The sequence below is a fragment of the Trichechus manatus genome, unplaced genomic scaffold (genome assembly GCF_000243295.1).
Source record: "Trichechus manatus latirostris isolate Lorelei unplaced genomic scaffold, TriManLat1.0 scaffold00002, whole genome shotgun sequence".
NCBI lineage: Eukaryota > Metazoa > Chordata > Mammalia > Sirenia > Trichechidae > Trichechus > Trichechus manatus.
The window spans coordinates 19,194,507-19,220,411 of NW_004443938.1; the positions used below are offsets into that span (position 1 = coordinate 19,194,507).

Here is a 25,905-nt window from a genome sequence, read left to right on the forward strand (position 1 = left end):
TTACAGAACAAATAGTTTCTCATTAAACAGTCAGTACACATATTGTTTTATGACATTGGTTAACAACAACATGACTAGTCAACACTCTCCCTTCTTGACCTTGGAGGACCTTTCTATTTTTGGTGAAAATATACATAGCCAAAGTTACAGCATTTCAGAAATTTCTATGTGTACAATTAAGTGACATCTATTACATTCTTCCAGTTGTGCTGCTATTCTCACTATCCTTTTCCAAATTATTCCATCACCATTATCTTCAACTCACTGGCCCCTAGGCTTCCCATCAAACCTTCTGAGTTGCTGTTGTCAGTTTGATCTCACACAGATAATTCTTTTATTTTTTTGTACCTTAGATAAACGTTTACAGAACAAATAGTTTCTCATTAAACAGTTAGTACACATATTGCCTTATGAAAATGGTTAACAACCCCATGACATGTCAACACTGTCCTTTCTCAACCTTGGATTCCCTATCACCAGCTTTCTTGTTCCTTCCTGCCTTCTAGTCCTTGTGACAATCTACTTTTGAAAACTCAGCCATTGAAAACCCTATGGAGCTCAGTTCTACTCTAACACACATGGGGTTGCCATAACTCAGAATCGACTTGACAGCAACTAGTAATTGGTAAGGAACTTAGTTGAAAGAGAATGTTAGTTCTAATGATATATAATTAGACTGATTCAATTCCTGGGCTAGAGAAGAAAGGTTATTAGATAATTTACTGCCTGTATTGGCTCAGTGTTTAAGTGCTCAGCTGCTAACCAAAAGGTCAGTGATTGGAACCTCCAGCTGCTCCATGAGAGAAAGATGTGGTAGTCTGCTTCTGTAAAGATTTGCAGCCTTGGAAACCCTATGGGGCAGCTCTGCTCTGTCCTGTAGGGTCACTGTGAGTCGGAATCGACCCAACTACAGTGGGTTTTGTTTTGTTAATGGGGTGTTCAATAATATTAACTAATGGATATCCCCACCACTTATCTGTAAGTTTCTCATACTATGGTGGTTTGTGTGTTGCTGTGATGCTGGAAGCTATGCCACTGGTATTTCCAATACTAGCAGAGTCACTTCTGATGGACAGGTTTCAGCAGAGCTTCCAGATTAAGACAGACTGGGAAAAAGGACCTGGCAATCTACTTCTGAAGAAACTGGCCAGTGACAGCTTTATGGATAGCAGCAAAACATTGTCCGATATAGTGCCAGAAGATGAGCCCCTCTGGTTAGAAGGCACTCAAAATATGACTGGGGAAGAGTTGCCTCCTCAAAGTAGAGGTGGTCTTAATGAGGTGGATGGAGTCAAGCTTTTGGGACCTTCATTTGATGATGTAGCATGACTCAAAATGAGAAGAAACAGCTGTAAACATCCATTAATAATTGGAACGTGGAATGTAAGAAGTATGAATCTAGGAAAATTTGAAATCATCAAAAATGAAATGAAATGCTTGAAGATCGATATCCTAGGCATTTTTGAGCTGAAATGGACTTCTATTGGGCCATTTTGAATCTGGCAATCATATGGTCTAATGTGCTGGGAATGACAAATTGAAGAGCAATGGCATTGAATTTGACATCAAAAAGAACATTTCAAGATCTATCGTGAAATACAACACTGTCAGTGATAGGCTAATATCCATATACCTACAAGGAAAACCAGGTAATATAACTATTATTCAAACTTATGCATCAACCACTAATGCCAAAGATGAAGAAATTGAGGATTTTTACCAACTTCTGCAGTCTGAAATTGATCAAACATGCAATCAGGATGCATTGATAATTACAGGTAATTGTAATGCAAAAGTTGAAAACAAAGAAGAAGGATTGGTAGTTGGAAAGTACTGCCTTGGTAAGAGAAACAACACTAGAGAGTGCATGATAGAATTCTGCAAGACCAACAACTTCTTCATTGCAAATACCTTTTTTCAATAACACAAATGGCAACTACACACATGGACCTTGCTGGATGGAATACACAGGAATCAAGCCAGCTACGTCTGTGGAAAGAGATGATGGAGAGGCTCAATATCATCAGTCAGAGCAAGGCCAGGGACCGACTGCAAAACACATCATCAATTGTTCGTATGCAAGTTGAAGTTGAAGAAAATTAAAACAAGACTACAAGAGCGAAAATATGACCTTGAGTATATCCTACCTGAATTTAGAGACCATCTCAAGAACAGATTTGATGCATTGAACACTAATGACCAAAGACCAGACAAGTTGTGGGACGACATCAAGGACATCATACATGAGGAAAACAGAAGTCATTAAAAAAACTGAAAAGAAAAAAAAGACCAAATGGATGTGAGAAGAGACTCTGAAACTTGCTCATGAATGTAGAGTAGCGAAGTGAAAGGAAGAAATGGTGAAGTAAAAGAGCTAAACAGAAGATTTCAAAGGGCGGCTTGAGAATACAGAGTAAGATATTGTAATGAAATGTGCAAAGACCTGGAGTTAGAAAACCAGAAGGGAAGAGCATGCTTAGCATTTCTCAAACTGAAAGAAATGAAGAAAAAATTCAAGCTTTGAGTTGCAATATTGAAGGACTCTATGAGCAAAATATTGGACAATGCAGGAAGCATCAAAAGAAGGTGGAAGGAATACACAGAGTCACTATACGAAAAAGAATTGGTTGACATTAAACCATTTCAGGAGGTAGCATATGACAAGAGCCTGTGGTACTGAAGGAAGAAGTCCAAGCTGAACTGAAGGCTTTGGGGAAAAACAAGACTTCAGGAATAGACGGAATGCTGATTGAGATGTTTCAGCTAATGGGTGCAACCTTGCAAGCTCTCTTTCGTCTACACCAAGAAATTTGGAAGACAGGTACCTGGCCAACCAATTGGAAGAGATCCATATACGTGCCTATTCCAAAGAAAGGTGATCCAAGGGAATGTGGAAATTATCAAACAGTATCATTAATATCACATGCAAGTAAAATTATGGTGAAGATAATTCAAAAATGTTGCAGCAGTACATCGACAGGAAACTGTCAGAAATTCAAGCAGGATTCATTAGAGGAGGTGGAACCAGGGATATCATTGCTAATGTCAGATGGATCTAGGCTGAAAGCAAAGAATACCAGAAAGATGTTTACCTGTGTTCTATTGACTATGCAAAAACATTCGACTGTGTGGATTATAACAAATTATGGATAACGTTGTGAAGAATATGAATTCCAGAACACTTAATTGTGCTCATGAGGAACCTGTACATAGACCAAGAGGCAGTTGTTCGAATAGAACAAGGGGATACTGCGTGGTTTAAAATCAGAAAAGGTGAGTGTCAGGGTTGTATCCTTTCACCATAATTATTCAATCTGTATGCTGAGCAAATAATCCGAGAAGCTGGGCTATATGAAGAAGAACGCAGCATCAGGTCTGGAGGGAGATTCATTAACAACTGCGATATGCAGATGACACAACCTTGCTTGCTGAAAGTGAAAAGGACTTGAAGCACTTAGTGATGAAGATCAAAGACTACAGCCTTCAGTATGGATTACACCTCCACATAAAGAAAACAAATATCCTCACAACTGGACAAATAAGCAACATCATGTTAAACAGAGAAAAGATTGAAGTTGTCAAGGATTTCATTTTACTTGGATGCACAATCAACGCCCATGGAAGTAGCAGTCAAGAAATCAAAAGACACATTGCATTGGGCAAATCTGCTGCAAAAGATCTCTTTAATGTGTTAAAAAGCGAAGATGTCACTTTGAGGACTAAGGTATGCCTAACCCAAGCCTTGGGTTTTCTATCACTTCAGATGCATGCAAAAGCTGGACAATGAATAAAGAAGACCAAAGAAGAATTGATGCCCTTAAATTTGGTGTTGGCAAAGAATATTGAATATACCATGGACTGTGAGAAGAATGAACAAGACTGTCTCCAAAGAAGGGCAGCCAGAATGCTCCTTGGAAGCGAGGATGGTGAGCGTTCATCTCACGTACTTTGGACACGTTATCAGGAGGGATCAGTTCCTAGAGAAGGACATCATGCTTGGTAAAGTAGAGGGTCAGCAAAAAAGAAGAAAACCATCAACGAGATGGATTGACAGAATTTCTGCAACAATGGGCTCAAACATGATTGTGGAGATGGTTCAGGACCGGGCAGTGTTCCATTCTGTTATACATGGGGTTGCTATGAGTTGGAACCAACTCGATGTCATCTAACAACAACGACAAATAGATATCCTATGTTCACCTCTTTAGGATATAAAATAACTCCATGTAATCTGACTCCATCTATTTAAACCTGCGCCCTGGCACCATAGTAATTTCTAAGACTGCTCAAGCATAACAACAATTGTGAGGATGGCGCAGGACCAGGCAGTGTTAGATTCTGTTGTACACAGGGTCGCTATGAGTCAGAACTGACTCGATGGCACCTAACAACATGTTGCACCATTTAACTAGGTTTCCAAACAAGAAGTAGATAGCCCATCAGTCTTCAAGTTGCTTTAGATCTAAAAGCTAATTGTAGTTTAGTGGCATAGAGGAAGTCTCCCTCAATTTTCCAGAGATAAATTATTCAGTTGCATATGTTGTATATTCTTTTGTTATAGTGAATTTGACTTAAGTGTTAATGAAAATTATCTGGCAGTTTGGGGGAGGTGTATTTACTTGCAAGGTTTCTGGGTGGCATAAATGGTTTGCACTCAACAACTAGCCTATAGGTTGGCAATTCAAACCGACCTAGCAGTGCCATGGAAGAAAGGCCTGGTGATCTGCTTCCATAAAGATTACAGCCAAGAAAACCCTATGGAGCAGTTGTACTCTGTAACGCATGAGTTCACCGTGAGTTGGAATCAACTTTACCACAGCAGGTTTTTTTGTTTCATATACTTGCGAAAATATTATGTTGTTGTTGTTGTTAGGTGTCGTTGAGTCAGTTCCGACTCATAGTGACTCTGTAGGTTTGCCATTTTTTAATGTCTGTTTTTGGTAATATGACATCAAGTACTAAGCAAGTTCCTTTGATTTCAACTTCACTTCTGCTTTCTCTGCTCGCTGTTTCTGAAGCATGCAGGAGAAAGTGAAGAATAATGGAAAACTGGTAAAACAGGAGCTGAAAGAGCGAGAAGTGGTGGAGACTCAGATCAACTCTGTGAAATCATGGGTTCAGGAAACGAAGGAATATTTGGGAAATCCAACAATAGAGATAGATGCTCAACTTGAAGAACTTCAGGTACAGACTATCTTAGTTCCTCGTACCCTTTATAAAAAATTACCCTGATTTTAATTCGTTTCTCTGCCCAGGACAATATTGAATAAAACCTTTTCAGAAATGGTTTATATAAAATGCATGTCCTTTTGTTATGCACAAAGTGTACATGCTTCTTATTTGGAAACTAAAAAGTTTGTTTGAAGGTTTTTCTCTAATTCTGTGCTTTTATTGATGAACAATACACCGTTTTATCTTTGTAGTCATAAAAATCAACTTAGCAAGCGCCCAGAAACTTTCTTATTTTGATCTTTTCTTCAGATTCTCTTAACGGAAGTGACAAGTCACCGGCAGAACATTGAGAAAATGGCTGAAGAACAGAAGAATAAGTACCTGGGCTTTTATACGATATTACCCTCTGAACTCTCCCTTCAGTTAGCCGAAGTAGCGTTAGACCTGGGAACTACTCACGATCAGGTAAACCTACAGTCCAGAAGGTGCTTTTCCGTTCTTTAATAGGACCAACGCTCTTGTATGAGAGTTCTTGATGATCACAATCATGTCTTCACGGAAACTGAGTAAAAAACAGACCAGTATGAAATAATAGTATTAAATGGAGGGTCTTATTCTTAGCAAAAAAACATCAGATGGTCCTATATGTGAACAATAATATGACATACAATTAAGGATAATTGTTCTGCTTTTCCTCACCTTTAAAAAAATGACTTAAGCTAACAAACAAATTGAGATGCATTTTCATATGCAGCAAATATTTACTGAGTGCCCACAGTGTGCCAGGCACACTTTTAGGGGTTATCTCAGTTCAACAAGATATAAATTAAGGAGGTGAAGACATTTAAGAAAAGGGAAAATCTAGCAAGAAAAATAAGGGAAAAGCCAGGGATGAAGTTATTACCCAGAATGCATGCTGGTGGGTCCCGTACTGTCAATAGAGAAGGGTCCATTTAATTCTAGCTTTCTACCAACAAAAGAAAGGAGTGAAGTCGAATTCACATCTGTAAATTGAAACACAAATCATATTTTTGAGGAAAAAAGAAACAGAGTTATTTGTAGTACTGAGATCAGAGATTTCTATCTTAGGTCTCATAAAGAGAACACACTTTCATGTAGTGAAAACATCCTCAGTAGCATCTGCATGGAAGCACTTTGGGTTTCCAGGCCTTTCTGGGTACATAATGCTAAAGCACAGTTTAGTTAAAACCATTCTGTAGGGAAGAGAAGATTTACTGATTCTAAACTGCTACAATAAATGGAAAGTAATATTGTACAAACTATAAAATTCACACGTGCTATGTATTTTTGTAGCTCCAACATATATATGCAGAGTTTTTAAAAATCTCATCAAAATCCAATTTTACTGAATCATGATTTTCTCTTTACCTAAATCTAATATTCTGTTTCTATTGTAAGTATGTGATCAACTGGTTTGGCTTATTTTCTTAGACATTGGAAAGCTTATTGGGAAGGTTATTGGGAATGATAAATCAAAATCGTTTTTAAAATAATGTTCAAATTTAAGTTTTCTTCCCCCCGTTTGTATCAGTTTCTCTATATGGTGTTACTCATATGCATTCCATTTACTTTGACACTTAACTCAAAATAATGACATCCAAAAAAAGTACTCTTGTTGGTGTAAATTTCCTCCCTGCTAATGAGATTTTTAAAGGCCTTTCATTTACATAAAGAAAATGTTTCTCTTCTTTACCAGATTCTTGTCAACACTTTATTTTACACAGAATTATGAGTGCTTGGTATCAAAGCAAACCAATGCCATCAGAAACTCGTAAATACTCATTGTTCATTTTGAACCTTCCTTTCCATTCCATGTGCTCTCATGATATGGGAATGTCATTGGAAATTTAGAGAAAGAGTTAACAAATCATTACCACTCACTTATAAAAAGGAGTTTGGAAACAAACCAGTGTACCTCCAACTATCTGCCAGGGTTTCCCACTTTATGGGAGGGGAAAAAAAAAACGCTTGGAAGACTGTGCTTTCAAGGTCAAAAAGCGAGTAAGTGGGAAGAAGGATTCAAACTGGGGCTATTTATACTGCCATCTATAATGACTATTCTGTAAATATTGGATGAATATAAGAATCACTGTTCATCCACTATTTGTTCCTTGCTGAAACAGCAGCAAAAAGAGTGCAATGAGTATGTAAAGATGGTGAAAGTAAGGCAGTGTGGACAACTGCAGGTAGCAAGTTTGACAGAGCGCATCAATGCTGAAGCATAGGGACCCTATAGGCCAGAGAGTAGAACTGCCCCACAGGGTTTCCAAGGCTGTAATCTTTATAGAAGCCGACTGCCACGTCTTTCTCCCACTTAAAATGTCTTTTGTCACCATCATTTGAGGTTTTATGTATCTATTATCTGATTTTAACCATGGTTGGTTTTGCTGTTCGCATGGTTATTTAGATCCAGGACAAAGTAAAAGAAGTTGAGCAGAGCAAGGCCATGAGCCAGGAACTCAGCCGGCAAATTCAGAAGATAGCCAAAGATCTCACAACTATTCTAACAAAGCTGAAAGCCAAGACAGACAATTTAGTTCAAGCTAAAACTGAACAAAAGGTAAGAAAGGAGAAGGGGAAATATAAAGGGTGTTACTGAATGAAATAAATATTTTTTTGGAGTCAATTTTATTTTGAGGATATAGAAAAGACCTTTCCTCATTAGCAAGCTTCATTAAAATCAGGTAGTAAAAACAGGCAGAAAAGACATTTTATAAATATAGTATCATATGTCCGCTGACATAGTATAATTTATCCTTACAACTGAACTGTGTTAAGAAATTTACATGCATGCATGTTTAAGAGGGACAAATGTCAGTTGACTCAGTGACGATTTAGGAATGTTGTTGTATGCCATAAGTTGATTCCGACTCATAGCAACCCTATAGGACAGAGTAGAACTGCCTCATAGGGTTTCCACATTTTTCTCCCTATGAGCCACTGGTGGTTTCAAACTGCCAGCCTTTCGGTTATCAGGCTGGAGCTTAACCACTGCACCACCAGGGCTCCTGATTTAGGAACAGAAGAATGTAAATTCCAAAGAGAATGTAGTTCTCAGCAGTTAAGTCTGTGCTCTCACTCTGTTAATGAGGTAAGTGTCTCTAATCCTTTCTGGGTGGGGCAGAAGGAAAATGTTAACCTCTTAGTCAGCCTTACAGGAAGTAAACACCAGGATAGCAACACAGCCTGCCCTGTCTCTCCAACCCAAGAAACAGAAATGACCGGATCCTAGTAGAATTATTCTTTATACTGTTAATCCGTCTAATCTTGGAAAACCTGGAGAAATTAATTTTGTATAGTACAATGTTCTTTCATGTTGATGCCCATCTAGGTGCTGGGAGAAGAATTAGATGACTGTAATGTAAAGTTAATGGAACTAGATGCAGCAGTTCAAAAATTCTCTGAAGAGAATGGCCAACTGGGTAAGCCGCTGGTCAAGAAGATAGGAAAACTGACGGAACTCCACCAGCAGACCATTAAGCAGGCTGAGAACCGGCTCTCCAAGCTCAGTCAGGTATGATTCCTGGTCCAGTCATTGAAATCCTCTAACCAAAACTCCATTGCCTTCAAGTTGATTCCAACTCATAGCAACTCTACAAAAATCTTCTAAGGCAGAAGCTTGAATGTTCTGTTGTTCTTTTTTGAAAATAAAAAGATATTATTGACAGTGATGAGAGTAATTTAGGTGTCATTTATTTCATACCGTGTATGTGTTCCTAAGATTTATACTTAAGCCTGCATTTTATACAAAACTATGTTATAAATTTTCTGACAAATGTAGTCACATAAATGGACTTTGGGGTGAATGTTTTATAACCTGGAGAAGTATGTTGTAAGATAAATAGTCACCCATTAATGTGCTTTGTATGTTTTATTATAATAGGTTTGGGATCAATTCATGTATCTTAAAAGAAGATATATATAATATTAGCTGGCATTTATTTAGTGGATTCAGGTTGACCATCCATCATAATTGTTGAGTAAAGAATGGACTTTTGCAAAGTTAAATAAGAAGTTGGCAACCAATGAATTACAATATTGAAACCTGGTATGCCATAAGCTTTGCCTGCTACCTCCTTATACACTGACCACTTATGAGTGTTGGGATGGGAGGAGGGATAGAGGGGAAGAGCTGGATAGAGGAATAAGAATTGAGATGGAGAAGTAAAAAATAGATCATTCAAGCATGTTAAGAGCTTGGACTTTATCTTAAAGTCACTGGAAAGTCTGGCAGATTTTCAACAGGAAATTATTTTTCAAGATACCTTTAAATATTACAGATATTATAATGATCGACCCCTAGAACTGTTATATCAAGAGGCAAAGAGAAAACTGGTTTATTGTCAGGAAGCAGAGTTTACATTTTTTATCTGAATATTGATGATTTTTCAGGCAGCATCACATTTAGAAGAATACAATGAAATGCTTGAACTCATTTTGAAGTGGATTGAGAAAGCTAAAGTCTTGGTCGGTGGAAATATTACATGGAATTCTGCAAGCCAGCTTCGGGAACAATACATCTCACATCAGGTAACTTTGAGAATTTGTTTTTAAACAGTAATTAAGAGAGCAGTTTTATAACTGGCTAGACTGACCAAAAAATTTAGAGGGCCATAATGAAAATTAGTGTAGGTGTCCGATAAAAAGAAGGCCAAGGTAACCCTAAGAAATTGCTGCAGTGGTTTGACAGAAGTAGCTACCCGTGAGATTTCATAAGACTGTGTGGTCATAAATATATTCTCTCCCCTCTGGACTTTCCTCAAGACCAAAAATAATCAGCCCCACAGGACTGTTTTTTGCAGCTACATTGAAACAATTGTTTGCAGGGATGTAGTGGGACAAATCCTTCCCCATAAAGAGATAAAGTGGAGTATGGAAAGATTATGGGTTTGTGATTCCTTCAGACTGATGGGAAAACCAAGTTCTACCATTTAAAGCTGTGTTATTTGGAGCAAAAGTACTTTGCCTCTCTGAATTCTTATCTATAAGATGGGGATGTAAATAATATTTATATTGCACTATTATTATGAGGATCAAATGTTTTAACATGTGCAAACATCTAGCACACTATCTGACACATGCAGGTGCTTGATAAGGGTTCTGATGACTCCTTCCTAGCATTCTGCCAGGTTCAGTCACATGGCCTTCCACAGGAGGTGGAGGTCATCTGGGAGCATGCAGTGAGTCTCTCATCACATGATGGCTGCATTACTTCATTTCCTCTGAAGCTACTTGACAAAAATATTCTTTTTCGCTCAGTCATATTGTCCAGGAAATTATTTCATCCTATTACAATTACACTTGATTTAGATACAGATATCTAATAGCCCAGTTATTATCTTTCAATAAAATATAGAATTACTGTTGTTTAAGTTACATGGATATCTTCAAGTAGTATAGATTTCCTCTCTCTTACATTCGAATTTATATCTACTTGTGCCTTTCACATTCATTCCCTTTTCCATTCCATTTGGCAAGGTTCTAGATCAAAGCCTCGTTTCCTCTTTCCTGGAATGTTTTAACAGCCTCCTAGTTGTTTTCCCATATCCACCATCTTCCTTTACTGATTGATCTTGCACACACTTCCACTACATCTGTCAGTTTGTCGTATGGTGGTGGCTTTCATGTTGCTGGGATGCTGGAAGGTATGCCGTCAGTATTTCAAATACCAGCGGGGTCACCCATAGTAGACAAGTTTCAGTGGAGCTTCCAGACTAAGACAGACTAGAAAGAAGGACCTGACAGCCTACTTCTAAAAAAAAGTGACAATGAAAACTTTATGAATAGCAGCAGAACATTGTCTGATTAGTGCCAGAAGATGAGCCCCTCAGATTGGAAGGCACTCAAAAATATAGTGGGGAGAGCTGCCTCCTCAAAGTAGAATCTACCTTAATGACACTGATGGAGTAAAGCTTTTGGGACCTTCATTTGCTAATGTGGCATGACTCAAAATGAGAAGAAGAGGCTATAATCATCCATTAATAATCAGAACATGGAATGTATGAAGTGAAAATCAAGGAAAATTGCAAATCATCAAAAATGAAATGGACTGCCAAAAGATCTTATATCCTAGGCATTAGTGAGCTGAGATGGACTGGTATTGGCCATTTTGAATCAGACAATCATACAGTCTACTCTGCCAGGAATGACAAATTGAAGAGGAATGGTGTGACATTCATTGTCAAAAAGAATATTTCAAGATCTATCCTGAAGTACAACACTGTCAATAATAGGATAATATCCATACACCTATAAGGAAGACCAGTTAATAAAACTATTATTAAAATTTGTGCACCAACCACTAATGTGAAAGACGAAGAAATTGAAGATTTTTACTCATTTCTGCAGTCTGAAATTGATCAAACATGCAATCAAGATTCATTGATAATTACTGGTAATTGTAATTTGAAAGTTGGAAAAAAAAGAAGGATCCATAGTTGGAAAATATGGGCTTGGTGATAGAAAGGACACCAGAGATCACATGATAGAATTTTGGAAGACCAAAGACTTATTCATTGCAAATACCTTTATGTTGTTGAAATGAAGTTTTCATTTTTCATTTCAACAACATAAACGGTGACTATACACGTGGACCTCGCCAGATGAAATACACAGAAATCTGTGGAAAGAGATGAAGGAGAAGCTCAATGTCATCAGACAGAACAAGGCAGAACAGACCATCAGTTGCTCATATGCAAGTTCAAGTTGAAGCTGTAGAAAATTAAAACAAGTCCACGAGAGCCAAAATACGACCTTGATTATATCCCACCTGAATTTGGAAACCATCTCAACAATAGATTTGATGCATTAAACATTAATGACCGAAGACCAGACAAGTTGTGGGGTGACATCAAGGACGTCATACATGAAGAAAGCAAAAGGTCATTAAAAAGACAGGAATGAAAGAAAAGACCAAAATGGATGTCACAGGAGACTCTGAAACTTGCTTTTGAACTTAGAGCAGCTGGGAACGCTGGTTGTGCAGTGGTTTAAGTGTTTGGCTAATAATCAAAAGGTCCATAGTTCTAATCCACCAGCCAATCCTTGGAAACTCCTTGGGGCAGTTCTACTCTGTCCTATAGGGTTGCTGTGAGTCAAAATCGATTTGATGGTAACAAGTTTTTAAAGCGAATGGAAGAAATGATGAAGTAAAAGAGCTAAACAGAAGACTTAAAAGAGCAGTTCAAGAAGATAAAGTAAAACATAATGAAATGAACAAAGACCTGGAGTTAGAAAACCAAAAGACAAGAACATGCTTGGCATTTCTCCAGATGAAAGAACTGAAGAAAAAATTCAAGCCTCGAGTTGCAATATTGAAGGATTCCATAGGCAAATACTGAACAATGGAGGAGCAGGAAGAAAAAAAAGAAGATGGAAGGAATACTCAGAGTCAATGTATCAAAAAGAATTGGTCAGTGTTTAACCATTTCAGGGGTCAGCATATGATTAAAAAGTCCAAGCTGAACTGAAGGCATTGGTGAAAAACAAGTCTCCAGGAATTGACAGAAAACTAATTGAGATGTTTCAACAAACGGATGCAACCCTGCAGGCACTTACTCTTCTATGCCAAGAAATTTGGAAGACAGCTACTTGGCCAACCGACTGGAAGAGATCCATATACGTGCCTATTCCAAAGAAAGGTGATCCAACAGAGTGAAGGAAATTATCAAACAGTATTATTAATATCACACTCAAGTAAATGTTTACTGAAGATAATTCAAAAATGATTGCAGTGGTACGTCAAGAGGGAACTGCCAGAAATTCAATCCAGATTCAGAAGAGGACATGGAATGAGGGACATTATTGCTGATGTCAGATGGATCTTGGCCAAAAGCAAAGAATACCAGAAAGATGTTTAACTTTGTTTTATTGACTATGCAAAGGCATTCTTCTGTGTATATTATAACAAATTATGGATAACATTGCAAAGATGGGAATTCCAGAACGCTTAATTGTGCTCACGAGGAACCTGTATATAGATCAAGAGGCAGTTGTTCGAACAGAGCAAAGGGATACTGTGCTGTTTAAAATCAGCAAATGTGTGCATCAGGTTGTACCCTTTCACCGTATGTATTCGATCTGTATGCTGAGCAAAATAATCTGAGAAGCTGGATAATATGAAGAAGAACAAAGCGTCAGAATTGGAGGAAGTCTCATTAACAACCTGCAGTATGCAGATGATACAACCTTGCTTGCTGAAAATGAAAAAGACTTGAAGCACTTAGTGATGAAGATCAAAGACTACAGCCTTCAGTATGGATTACACCTCAACAGAAAGAAAACAAAAATTCTCACAACTGGATCAATAAGCAACATCATGATAAACATATTGAAGTTGCCAAGGATTTCATTTTACTTGGATTCACAATCAACATCCACGGGAGCAGCAGTCAAGAAATCAAACGACCTGTTGCATTGGGCAATTCTTTCTGCAAAAAAAAAAAACTCTTTTGAAGTGTTAAAAAGCGAAGATGTCACTGTGAGGACTAAGATGCACCTGACCCAAGGCATAGTGTTTTCAGTCACCTCATATGCATGCAAAAGCTGGATAATGAATAATGAAGATCAAAGAAGAATGGATGCCTTTGAACTATGGCGCTGGCAAAGAATATTGACTCTATCATGGACTGCCAGAAGAACAAACAAGTGTGTCTTGGAAGAAGTACAGCCAGAGTGCTCCTTGGAAGCAAGGATGGTGAGACTTCATCTCACGTTCTTTGAACATGTTATCAGGATGGACCAGACCATGGAGAAGGACATCATGCTTGGTAAAGTAGAGTGTCAGCGAAAAGGAGGAAGACCCTTGACAGGATGGATGGACACAATAGCTGCAGCAATGGGCTCAAACATAGCAATGATTGTGAGAATGGCACCGGACTAGACAATGCTTTGTTCTGTAGTACATAGGGTCACTAAGAGTCAGAAGCGACTCCAAGGCACCTAACAGCAACAACAGTTCACCGTCTTCCTTCTCTGATTGATCTTGCACATGCCTCCCCAGGCAGTCTTCCTAAACATCCGAAATCTTCTGCTTGAAGGTAAGCTTAGATAGTAACAGACAAGATACAAGAATTTTGTTCTCAGCAGTTAAGTCTGCTCTCACTCTGTTGACGAGTGAAGTGACTCTAATCCTATTTGGGTGGGGCAGAAGGAAAATGTTAACTTCCAGTCAGCAAGCGGTTGTTGGCTTGCAAACAGTGAAAAAAAAATCAGCCTCATTAGAAATCTGTAAATGCAAATTAAAGCAGAGAGAAAGAAAGGTAGAGAGAGCAAGCATTTTAACTATCATTACTTTTTAAAAGTTCGTATTTCATGAAATGAGAGCTCTTGAACTTTGCTGGTAATATGGTAAAATCTTTTGATAATCAGTTGGCAAAATGTATCCTGATCATCAGAAATGGTTTTACTCTTACCTGATGATTATATTTTTTGTACATTATGCTGAGGCTATATAAACCAAAATGTAGAAAATATTTTATGCAGTATTAACTAAAGTGGAATTTTAAAGAAGATGTAAATGTCAAATTGTTTTTCTGAGTTAGTTTTTGTATATGATAGAATATAATGTAGTCCGTAAAATTATCATGAAAAATTATTTAATAGGCAGTAAAGAGCTTGGCCGCTAACCAGAAGGTTGGCAGTTCAAATCCACCAGCTGCTCCTTGGAAACCCTATGGGGCAGTTCTACTCTGCCCTGTAGGGTTGCTATGAGTCAGAATCTACTTGATGACAAGGTACATGTTCATCCATCTGTTTTTTCTACAAACATTTGTAGACTACTTTCCAATATTAGGAATTTTACTAGACATTTGGAATACAAAGAATTCTCCCTGTTCCTGCTCCAGGGAATTGATAATCTAGGGGAGGAGACATAAAAAAATGGAGACCGTGGCAGTCCATGCAAGTAGGGTGGAGTCCCTGGGTGGTGCAAACTGTTCATGTGCTCAGCTGCTAACCAAAATGCTGAAGGTTGGAGTCCACCCAGAGGCTCCTTGGATGAAAGGTCTGGCAGTCTACTTCCAAAAAACCAGCCATTGAAAACCCTATGGAGCACAGTTTTACTGTGACACACATGGGGTTGCCATGAGTCAGAGTCTACTTGATGACAACTGTTTTTTGTTGTCATTGTTGTTTTGTTTTGTTTTGGTGATAAGGGCAGGGAAGTAGGCCCCAGTGTGCTGAAGGAGCCTGCAAGAAAATGCGCAACCCAGACTGCAGGACTTTGAAAACCAAAACAACCAAAAACCAGGACCATTGCCGTCCAGTTGCTTCAGTCATAATGAGCCTATAACACAGAGTAGAACTGGCCCGTAGGGTTTCCAGTGGCGGCTGGTGGATTCAAATTGCTGACCTGTTGGTTAGCAACGGCAGTTCTTAACCACTGTGCCACCAGGCCTTCTTGGGAAGAGATGGGTCTTAAAAAACACACAGGCTGCTTGTTGTGGAATGCGTTTAGGTAAGAACAGCACATTGGAAAAGAGGTGCTCTGTTTGGGGCACTGGAGGGTTGAATACAGAGAGGAGAGCTGGAGCAAAACTGGAGAGACAAGAGCTAAGAATATAGGGATAAGAAGAAGATCATAAAAGTGTGTTAACCTGGACTTTATCCCGAAGTCACTGTGATACCTTTGACAAATACATATTCTGCAGGGAAGTGACAAGTTCAGACTTGTATTGTAAGTAAGATAACTTAGCATCCTGTAGAAAACAGATTGATGAAGTTAAGACAGTATCAGGCAGACCAGGCAGGTAGGAGATGGTTTCAGTATTTCCGTAGAAAAGGCCCAGTCCTCTCTTTGGAGACTGAGAGAGGAAGACAAAAATCAAGAGATATGAAGGAGCTAGAACATCCCAAGCTGTTGACTAATTGGAGGTGGCTAAAAGAGAAGGAGGAGTCAAGGGGCTCCATGTCTATGACATGGGCGTTTGGGCGGGTTGAGCGTCTCGTGGGACACAGGGGAAGAGATATCAGGTACTGGTGATGTTTTGACACAGGTGCTCAGGAGAGAACTCAGGCTTCCCACATTGTTTCTGGGAGTTCACACGTGCCGGCCTTAGGAATTAAAGCCAGTTGTCTATCCAAAGAGAATGTACAGTGCAAAAATGCTCTAATGTTAGATGAAAAAGAAAATAGAGAATTGTAGTTGTGATATAATCTCAATTACCTAAAAATATACCCAGACATAACAGCAGTTGTCTCTTACTTAAGATTATCTCTGGGTTGTAGGATTATGGGGTATTTTATTTTCTTCTTTATATTTTTCTGTATTTTCCCAGCTTTCTATAATATTGCATTCATTGCGAGAAAAAACTATGTACCTTTATTTTATTTATTTATATGTATGTATTTATATTTTATTTACATGTACAATAGGGTCTGTTGGCAAAGACTGAAGTACCATCTCCATGTCTTCTCTTTATGTGTCACACATACCCGTAACTACTCATTCTGTGCTCTCCTACCTCTGTTCCTTTGCGTATGCTGTTCCCTCAGCGTGAAATGCTTTTCTTCTCCCTCTCCATCTGTCAAAATGCAAACACCCGTTAGCCTGAGCCCAAATGTGACTCTTCCAGGAAGCCTTCTCCCAACCTTCCAGCAAATCGTGGCACATTTCACTTTTGTAATCCCTTAACACTCAGCTTCTCTTTCGCTCTATTTTTCATATAATGCTTATTATATGGCTATTTGTCCATTTGTATTATCATTACTCCCAATACATTATACCACCCTGAGTGACGAGGGCTGTGTTTTATTCCTCTTGGTATCCCAAATAGTTGCTACCCTTTTGTCTTACTTAAAGCAAGTGATCAAATGTTATTTGTTTGTAATGCTCTTGACTTGCTTTTATTTCTTAGACCATACTCCTTTAGATTGTAGATATAGAAGATGAGAGCTGAAAAGTGCCTCTTTAGTTTAAATATGATGAAAACAGGGCCTGGACACGGTCAAGATACCCCTTTGGCTGAGAGATGGAGCATAAATAAGCCTTTGGTCGAGCACTTAAAAACATGTGGCAAGTTGTTTACAGCTCCTGGGCCTGAGTTTTTTCCCTCAGTGAGATGGAATCACAGCAGGTGATCACCTGGTGGCAGGGCAGCGGTGTGAGGGTTCAGCACAGTAGCCTGCAAACATAACCTGCACAGCCTACGTGGAAGGTGTGGATTACAACTACTCCTGTCCCAGTCTGGTTGCTTTACACCACGCCTTATTGGACACCACGCCTTATTGGTTATGTATACCTCTCTGCCCATCTGACCTCTGTATTGTTCTGATCTCTCAGTGTCGTTAATATTGACAATTCACTCTAGACCATGCTGGAAGAATCTGAAGAAATTCACAGCGATCTGGAAGCAATGACCGAGAAACTACAGTACCTTACTAGTGTGTACTGTACAGAAAAAATGTCTCAGCAAGTGGCAGAATTGGGACGGGAGACTGAGGAGTTGCAACAGATGATCAAAATTCGTTTGCAGAATCTCCAAGATGCTGCCAAGGTAAAAAAAAAAAAAAAAAGTATAGCTATATACAGGCAATGGTGGTTCAGTAGTAGAATTCTCACCTTCCATGCAAGAGATTCAGGTTTGATTCCCAGCTAACACACTTCCAGTGCAGCCACCACTTTTCTGTCATTGGAGGCTTGTGTGTTGCTATGATGCTGAACAGGTTTCAGTGGAGACTCCAGACTAAGACAGACTAGGAAGAAAGGTCTGGTGATCTATTTCCAAAAAATCAGCCAATGGAAATCCTGTGGATAACAATGGTCCAAAACCATTGCATAGTGTTACCATGAGTCAGGGGCAGCTAACAATAATATAAACAATATATATGTATGTGTATGTATATATGTGTACACACACACACACACACACACACAGACACACGCACACAAACACATATATATCATTTACAAAAATGATAATGCCACTAGGGAGATACAGTGTTCACCTCTGATGTGGTTTTTTGGCTGTGAAGTTACTCCTCATCCAAGGCTTCAGACTCCAAGCATTTATAGATTGACACTCATGTCACTTTTACTCACCAGGATATGAAGAAATTTGAAGCAGAGCTAAAAAACTTGCAAACTGCTTTGGAGCAAGCCCAGACAACTCTAACTTCCCCTGAAATTGGACGTCTCAGTCTCAAGGAGCAACTGTCTCATCGACAGGTAAGCAAAAATAATTAGGGTAAATGAGTGGGGACTTATATTTTTAAAAAGAGGATAGCTATGAAAAACAGTTCCTAAATTGACTGACAGTCTTAGCACTATATGCATTACTTCAAAATGCATATATTTCTTGCGAAATGTGTCTAACTTGTAACATAGCTGTATGAAGTCCCTGGATGGTACAGATGGTTAAGTGTTTAACTGCTAACCAAAAGGTTGCCGATTAGAACCCCCCCAGAGGCACCTTGGAAAAAAGTCTGGTGATCTGCTTCTGAAAGGTCACAGTCATTGAAAACCCTATGGAGCACAGTTCTGCTCTGCACACATAGGGTTGCCATGATTTGGAATTGACTCGATAGCAACTGGTTTTATAACATAGCTGTAATTCAGTAAATGTCTCATATGAAATAGTAAATATTTTAAATTACACATGACTATAATTTTATGTACAATAAATTGCATAATTCATGCTATATAATATAAATATTCGATATTAAAATGCAATTTTAAATTGTACTGGCATACTGAATTTTTGAAATTTGACATCATACTTTCAGCATTTGTTGTCAGAGATGGAGTCACTAAAGCCAAAGGTCCAAGCTGTGCAGATCTGCCAAAGCGCGCTCCGGATCCCTGAGGACGTGGTGACCAGCCTGCCACTCTGCCACACAGCTCTGCGCCTGCAGGACGAGGCCAGCCGGCTGCAGCACACAGCCATCCAGCATTGCAACATCATGCAGGCAGGTGCAGCTGTGCCCCCAGGGGCCTACAACAGTCACCCTGCAGGCAGAGCAAGACCAATGAGTCATGAGCTTCTTTTAGTAGCACTGTGTGGGCCCACCCATCAAAACACATCCACACTGTTATATCTGACAGGTTGTTGTGGTTATATAAAAGAAGGAGATTAACATACTATCATTTGGATCACCCACCAACGCCTGGGGAAAGCTCTATTAAAAATATCCTTTGGTGAAAGCTATCTTTTAGTGATATATTTTGCACAGAATAACTTACAAAGTTTAATTTTATATACAATCATATGTTTTTATCTCTGCTTAGTATCCTGAGAATCATCTCGTTGTTGTTAGTTGCCATTGAGTTGATTCCAACTCACAGCAACCCTATGTACAACAGAACGAAACACTGCCTGGTCCTGTGCCATCCTCACAATTGTTGTTATGCTTGAGCCCATTGTTGCAGCCACTGTGTCAGTCCGTCATGTTGAGGGTTTTTTTCTTCTTCGCTGGCCCTCTACTTTACCACGCATGATGTCCTTCTCCAGGGACTGGTCCCTGCTGATAACCTGTCCAAAATACATGAGATGAAGTTACACCTAGAACTTCATATTATGAGTTTAATGTTACCGTATATTACAGAATGTTTTTCATTTTTCAACTTTTGATGCACTAAATGTAATTTCTTGCCTAAGAAGTGCACCTAAGTGTTTCACTCTTTGCATCTTGACCTGAAAAGGGAAAATTCATTTGCAACAAAGAAATTACATTATTTACCTCATGTCTCCTTTAAAATAATATTTACCTGCTTTATCCAAAACAAACGAACAAACAAAATCCATAAATAGCCCTTCATTAAACTGCTTGTGGCCCATTTAGTCAGCTACCCCTGCTCCTTGCGTTAGCTTGTAATTCGTTAGATAATAAATTCATAAGGAGAAGTCATGCATAATTCATTTTTTATCCCTAACTGTGACACTTAGTCCAGTGCCTGATGTATATATTCAGTATTTCTGAGATGGAAAAATAAATTGATCATATTTTTCATACTGCTTCCTACTGACCATTATATTGCCACCTCCAGGCCAATATGAGCAAGGAGAAGACAGTGGATTCTAACCACTTACCTATTTTGATTTCATCAATAATTTTGGTAAAATATTTTAGGGAAAAGATTCTCAAATATCTAAGATAAGGATTAGAACCATCTAGAGATTATGCTCATTATTTGTTTATTCCCTAGACACACAGGTAAATGGGAGTTAACACTAGAGTTTGGCAGACAACAAGACAGTATCATATACACAGTTACTGAATAAAACGAAAACCATGTGTTTTTTTCAAAGGAGGCTGTGGTACAGTATGAACAATATGAGCAAGAAATGAAGCACCTCCAACAGCTAATTGAAGGAGCTCACAGAGAGATTGAGGATAAGCCGGTGGCCACCAGTAACATCCAGGAGCTACAGGCCCAGATTTCTCGGCATGAGGTAAGACAAGAACGCAGGCAGAGTGCCAGGGGTAGGAAGCTGGCTTGATTAGAATATGTGATTAGTTTCTGGTGAATGACAGAGAAAGGCTTTCCTTGTCCTTTTTGCACGTCGTGTGTTCAGCTCTTTGGCTGTCTTTGCATTTTCAGGGCAATTTTTGCTGGTCCTTTCCAAGACATAGTAATGTGACTCTTCCCTTTGACCCTGCAACCTGTTTACAAGTGACATCTCTCAACCAGGACTCACTGACTATCTACTGCACCTGGAATGGTCACAGTTAATATATTAAAACTCAGTTTAATCCCTGTATTTAAAGCCCACAAGAAACAGCAATGTACAAAGTGTTGCTGTATTGATTGCCATCTTAAAAAACAAGGAATATCCTTTGCTCTTTCAGATATTGATCATCAGTTCAGCTCCTTCCACCAAAATCAGAGGATCATCCATGTTGTTTATTTGGCCGATTTCCAGATTGGGCCTAGTAGTAAATCCTCCATTTTCAGATGTGCCTCTTCCTTCTTCCTTTGACATCATTATGACCTTAGGGCTTAGCAACTCTTCTACAGGCACAGCCTCAGATAGACCTGGAGTGTTTGAGCCCATTCATGCTTTCCAGTTAACTTCCTTTCTTGACCTGTCAATTCCCATAGAGGTCACTCTTTCTCTTGGGGGCAGGTTCAAAGCATTATGAATTTTGGTAAGTGATCGGGGTAGTTGTTTGTTGTTGTTAGATGCTGTTGAGTTGATTCTGACTCAGAACAACCCCATGCGACAGAGTAGAGCAGTCCCATTACGTCTTCTGGGCTGTAATTTTTTACAGGAGCAGATCATCAGATCTTTCTCCCACAGAGCGTCTGGGTGAGTTTGAATCGCCAACCTTCTAGTTAACCTACGTCCTTTGTGCAGAGAAATAAGGCCTCTCTAGACCTAGTGACACAATGGTTAAGCACTCAACTATTAACCATTGCACCAGCAGACCTAATTTATCCTTTCATCTACTCTATCTTAACTCTGTCACAAGAGCGACAAACTATTTCTTCCAAACCAAATATTATAGTGACACTTTGAGAAGATCAAAGTTTTGCATTTTAAGGATGGAAAATCTCACCACTACCATTACCCCCTCCAAATGCAGCTCTTAACTTTCTTAACATGTCCAATACATTAACTGTTTACATTTATAGATGATTTGGAGCCCTGGCGGCACAGTGGTTAAGAGCTCAGGCTGCTCACCTAAAGGTCGGCAGTTTGAATTCACCAGCTGCTCCTTGGAAACCCTATGGGGCAGTTCTACTCTGCCCTATAGGGTTGCTATGAGTCAGAATTGACTTGATGGCAAGGGGTTATAGATGATTTGCAAAATAATTTAAACAAATATCATACCTACACTTACTGCTACAACTGCAGATATCACCTATATTAACTATTTATTTATTTTATGCCATTGGTTAAATGAAAATATGTTGTGCAAAGTTTGGAACCATTTATATAAGTCATACATTAGACTATGTATTACATATTTATTTTGAGATTATTTTTAATCCCATTTCATAAGATCTAGAATTTACTACAAAATTCATCATGGTACAGAAAATATTTTCTCATCATGTATAGAAAAATAACAATTACCATTACTGAAGTATTTTGTTTTTTAAAATAATTTATAGTTTTATGTCATCTTTTCATAACAGCCCTATGAGGTAGGGATCTGTTATTTTACTATCTACATTTTATTGATTAGAAAACTGAGAAATAATTTTTTGTAGTGACTTTCTAAGCACCCAAATCTAGTAACTAACAGAAACCAGACTGCAACCCGGTATCTTTGACTCCGAATTCCATGATTTTTCCTCTGTGGCAGAAACCACTTGGGTTACCTCATTGCATAGACAAAAAGAACGAAGTTCCAAGAATGTACAGGGCTTGTCCACGGTCATAGAGAGTTCCCTATCAGCACCCTCAGAAATAGAATGTAACTTCCTGGCCCCTAGTTCAGTCACCTGCTCATTTTGTCACATTTTCTTCTCATAATTATAAACATTAATGGAAACATTTGTTAGTTTCGTAGTGTGATTTAGAGCACGTTTTTATATAAGTAATGATGCAGTCCTGTGTGAGATTCATTGTATGTCTAAAACAAACAGGAAGGAATGTAGAACATGGAAAAAGCCTAATTTATGGTAACATGGACTCTGGTGACACAGTGATTAAGAGCTTCGGCTGCTAACCGAAAGGTTGGCAGTTCGAATCCACCAGCAGCTTCTTGGAAACCCTATGGGGCAGTTCTACTTTGTCCTATAGAGTTGCTATGAGTTGGAATAGACTTGATGGCAATGGGTTTGGTTTTTGGTTTTGGTTTATGATAACATGAGAATTACACCACCTAGAGACTCCGTTTTTTTTATTTCTTGAGAATAGGTAACACATTAACCCATCAGTGCTCCATTTTATATTCCTGGATATGTCCGCAACATTAACAACCAGCTCGCAAAAGTAAGAGGATATATTTTTTGTTTTACCCATTGCTGTCGAGTCATTCCGACTCATAGCCATCCTATAGAACAGGTTTATTCATGCTGAAGAAAATCCTAGGATGCTATTTCTTTCTTTTATTTAATTATTATTATTATTTTGCTGTTTTAAAATTGTACTTTAGGTGAAGTTTTACAGAACAAACTAGCTTCTCATTACATAGTACATATATTGTTTTATGACGTTGGTTAACAACTCCATGACGTGTCAATATTTTCCCTTCTCGACCTTGGGTTCCCTATTACCAGCTTTCCTGTCCCCTCCTGCCTTCTAGTCCTTGCCTCTGGGCTGGTGTGCCCCTTTAGTCTTGTTTTGTCCTATGGGCCTGTCTAATATAGGACACTGTTTCTTAAAGGGCGTCACATGGGCTAACTACTAACCACAGAGTCTCTTAAAGCTAGTAAACCAACATCTCTCGAAGCGGTGACCAAGAATTGAATTTTTAGTAAATAACCCAGGAGAGTTTTATGCACAATAAGTTAAAAATTCAGGTTTAAGCAACCAGGTGCTTGCTGTCAGCATGGGCACACCTTTGTAGGGTACCACAGTTGGGCACATGATCATCTGTTGGGCATCAAGGGTAGAAAGCTAAGACTAACTCTGTCTGCTTCACAGAGATCCCTGAAATCTACCCAATGGGAGGGAAAACCATTGTAGAAAGCTCAAGGACTTGCCTCTTGAAAATATGGAACTCTGCTAACTAATGATAATAAATACCATTTATTGAATAACTATGGGCCCCTGGGTGACACAAACAGGGAAGCACTCAGCTGCTAAGCAAAAGGTTGGGAGTTCAGATCCACCCAGAGGCACCTCAGAATACAGGCCTGGCAATCTTTTCCAAAAAATCTGTCATTGAAAACTACAGAGCACAATTCTACTGTGACACACACCATGCATTGAAGCCAACTCAAAGCCAAGTGATTTTGGTACTTGAAGGCATCTGGTTTTTTTAGGTACTAGACTAGATGTAGTAAGTAGCTATATAGCCACTGTAACAAAAACCCTATTGAGTTTAATTAAGTATCTGTAGCCCCAGAAGGGAAAGGAGCAATGATTTTCTAACCCAATGGTTATTGTTTTGAAATCTGTTTTAAAAAAATTCCCATACTACATTTGAAATCAAGAAGATGGGCTGTTGGCTGACTTCTGCTGGACTGTTTTCCCCTACTCATCAGTTTTGGTTGGGACGGAAGAACAAACAAAACGACAGCAATAACTAAATGTCATAAATATGTGTATGTGTATGTATACATATACATATGTTTATGTATGTCTTTGTATGTGTACACATATGCACACATTATTTTAAAATCATTGACATGTTATGCTTTTGTAACTAAATGTGTTCTTTACAAACACTGAATAACAGCTTTTCAAGCATAGGAGCCAAGTATAAGCAATAGAAGAGAGTAATTATTTGGTGCATCTAGGATTGAGACTTTGGAATATGCATTTTTATTTTTTTAAGAAGCATACATATTTTAAGCAAGAAAAGTGTAACTTCAATATTTTAGAATTATCATACTCCTAAATGTACCCATAGTTATCTTCTTGAGAGCTATGTGCTGTCCAGGATATATTTTTAAGTCAGCTTTTGGTAAAAATTTTAAAACCTCTGTCTCTGAAAACATTTTTTTCAATAGCAAATGAACTTAAAGGCTGTTAAATTTGAACTTAACTTTAAGTTGACGGCTCTCGTTTGAAGCATCAGAAACAATTGAGACATTGATGGAGTATATAAGCAAAATTTGATGAATGTAAAGAATTTTATTTGGGGGAAATTGTAGTTTAAAAATAATTAAGGTTTCCTGTGTACTATAGGGTCACTATGAGTCAAAATTGACTTGACAACAACGAGTTGGTTTTGGGTATGTACTATTTGGAGCCCTGGTGGCACAGTGGTTAAGAGCTCAGCTACTAACCAAAAAGTCGACAGCTTGAATCCATCAGCCACTCCTTGGAAATCCTATGGGGCAGTTCTACTCTGTCCCATAGGGTTGCTATGAGTCAAAATCGACTTGACAGCAGTGGGTTTTTATGTACTGTTTGAAGTCCTGGTGGTGAAGTGGTTAAAGCTAACCGAAAGGTCAGTGGTTCGAAACCACCAGTGACTCCATGGGAGAAAGATGTGGCAGTCTGCTTCAGCAGAGATTTTTAGCTTCAGAAACCCTAGGGGGTCAATATAGTCTGAATCCACTCTACAGCAGTGGGTTTGGGTTGTACTATGTAAGGAGCCTGGTGGCACAGTGGTTAAGACATTGACTGCTAACCAAAAGATTGGCGGTTCGAAACCACCAGCCGCCCTGTGGAAGACAGATGTGGCAGTCAGCTTTTGTAAAGATTTATAGCCTTGGAAACCCTGTCGGGCAGTTCTACTCTGTCCTATAGGGTCACTGTGAGTTGGAATGGACTCGATGACAGAGGATTTGGTTTTTGGTTTATGCACTATTTAGCTTATCTAGAAAAAAACAAACAGCAGAAAAAAAAAGCAAAAAAAAATCAACTCTCTGTGGTCACAGGATATGACAGACAGTTTACTCTATGACCCTGTCTATGATAAACAACTGTTTTTTTTCCATTTCAGTCTGATAAGAGCTGAGGGTTGCATTTTTGTAGTTTAACTCATCACATGACCTCATTTCCCTGGCATGAACCATCTGGCAAATTTCAGATTCTTTAGGCATTTTAAAGAAAGGCGCCAATTCTTAATGTTAAGTAAGTTCAAGAATCCATCTGGAGCCTCGCTGACAGTTAGAAACATTCATCCACATCACATTCTCTCTGCCTT

The 25,905-nt window shown here is 38.7% G+C and overlaps 1 protein-coding gene across 16 annotated transcripts in view; it reads left to right on the plus strand.

Annotated features, from left to right (window-relative positions):
* The window catches only part of SYNE1 (spectrin repeat containing nuclear envelope protein 1), a 540,309-nt gene that overhangs the window by 334,350 nt on the left and 180,054 nt on the right, over positions 1-25,905 (plus strand). For all 16 annotated transcript variants that reach the window (XM_023728949.1, XM_004368822.3, XM_023728947.1 and 13 more), the window contains 9 exons: positions 5,019-5,184; positions 5,482-5,637; positions 7,601-7,753; positions 8,525-8,707; positions 9,586-9,723; positions 17,502-17,687; positions 18,236-18,358; positions 18,916-19,098; positions 20,439-20,582. In XM_023728949.1, coding sequence (XP_023584717.1) covers positions 5,019-5,184; positions 5,482-5,637; positions 7,601-7,753; positions 8,525-8,707; positions 9,586-9,723; positions 17,502-17,687; positions 18,236-18,358; positions 18,916-19,098; positions 20,439-20,582 — 1,432 coding nt within the window. The remainder of the gene's footprint in view (positions 1-5,018; positions 5,185-5,481; positions 5,638-7,600; positions 7,754-8,524; positions 8,708-9,585; positions 9,724-17,501; positions 17,688-18,235; positions 18,359-18,915; positions 19,099-20,438; positions 20,583-25,905) is intronic.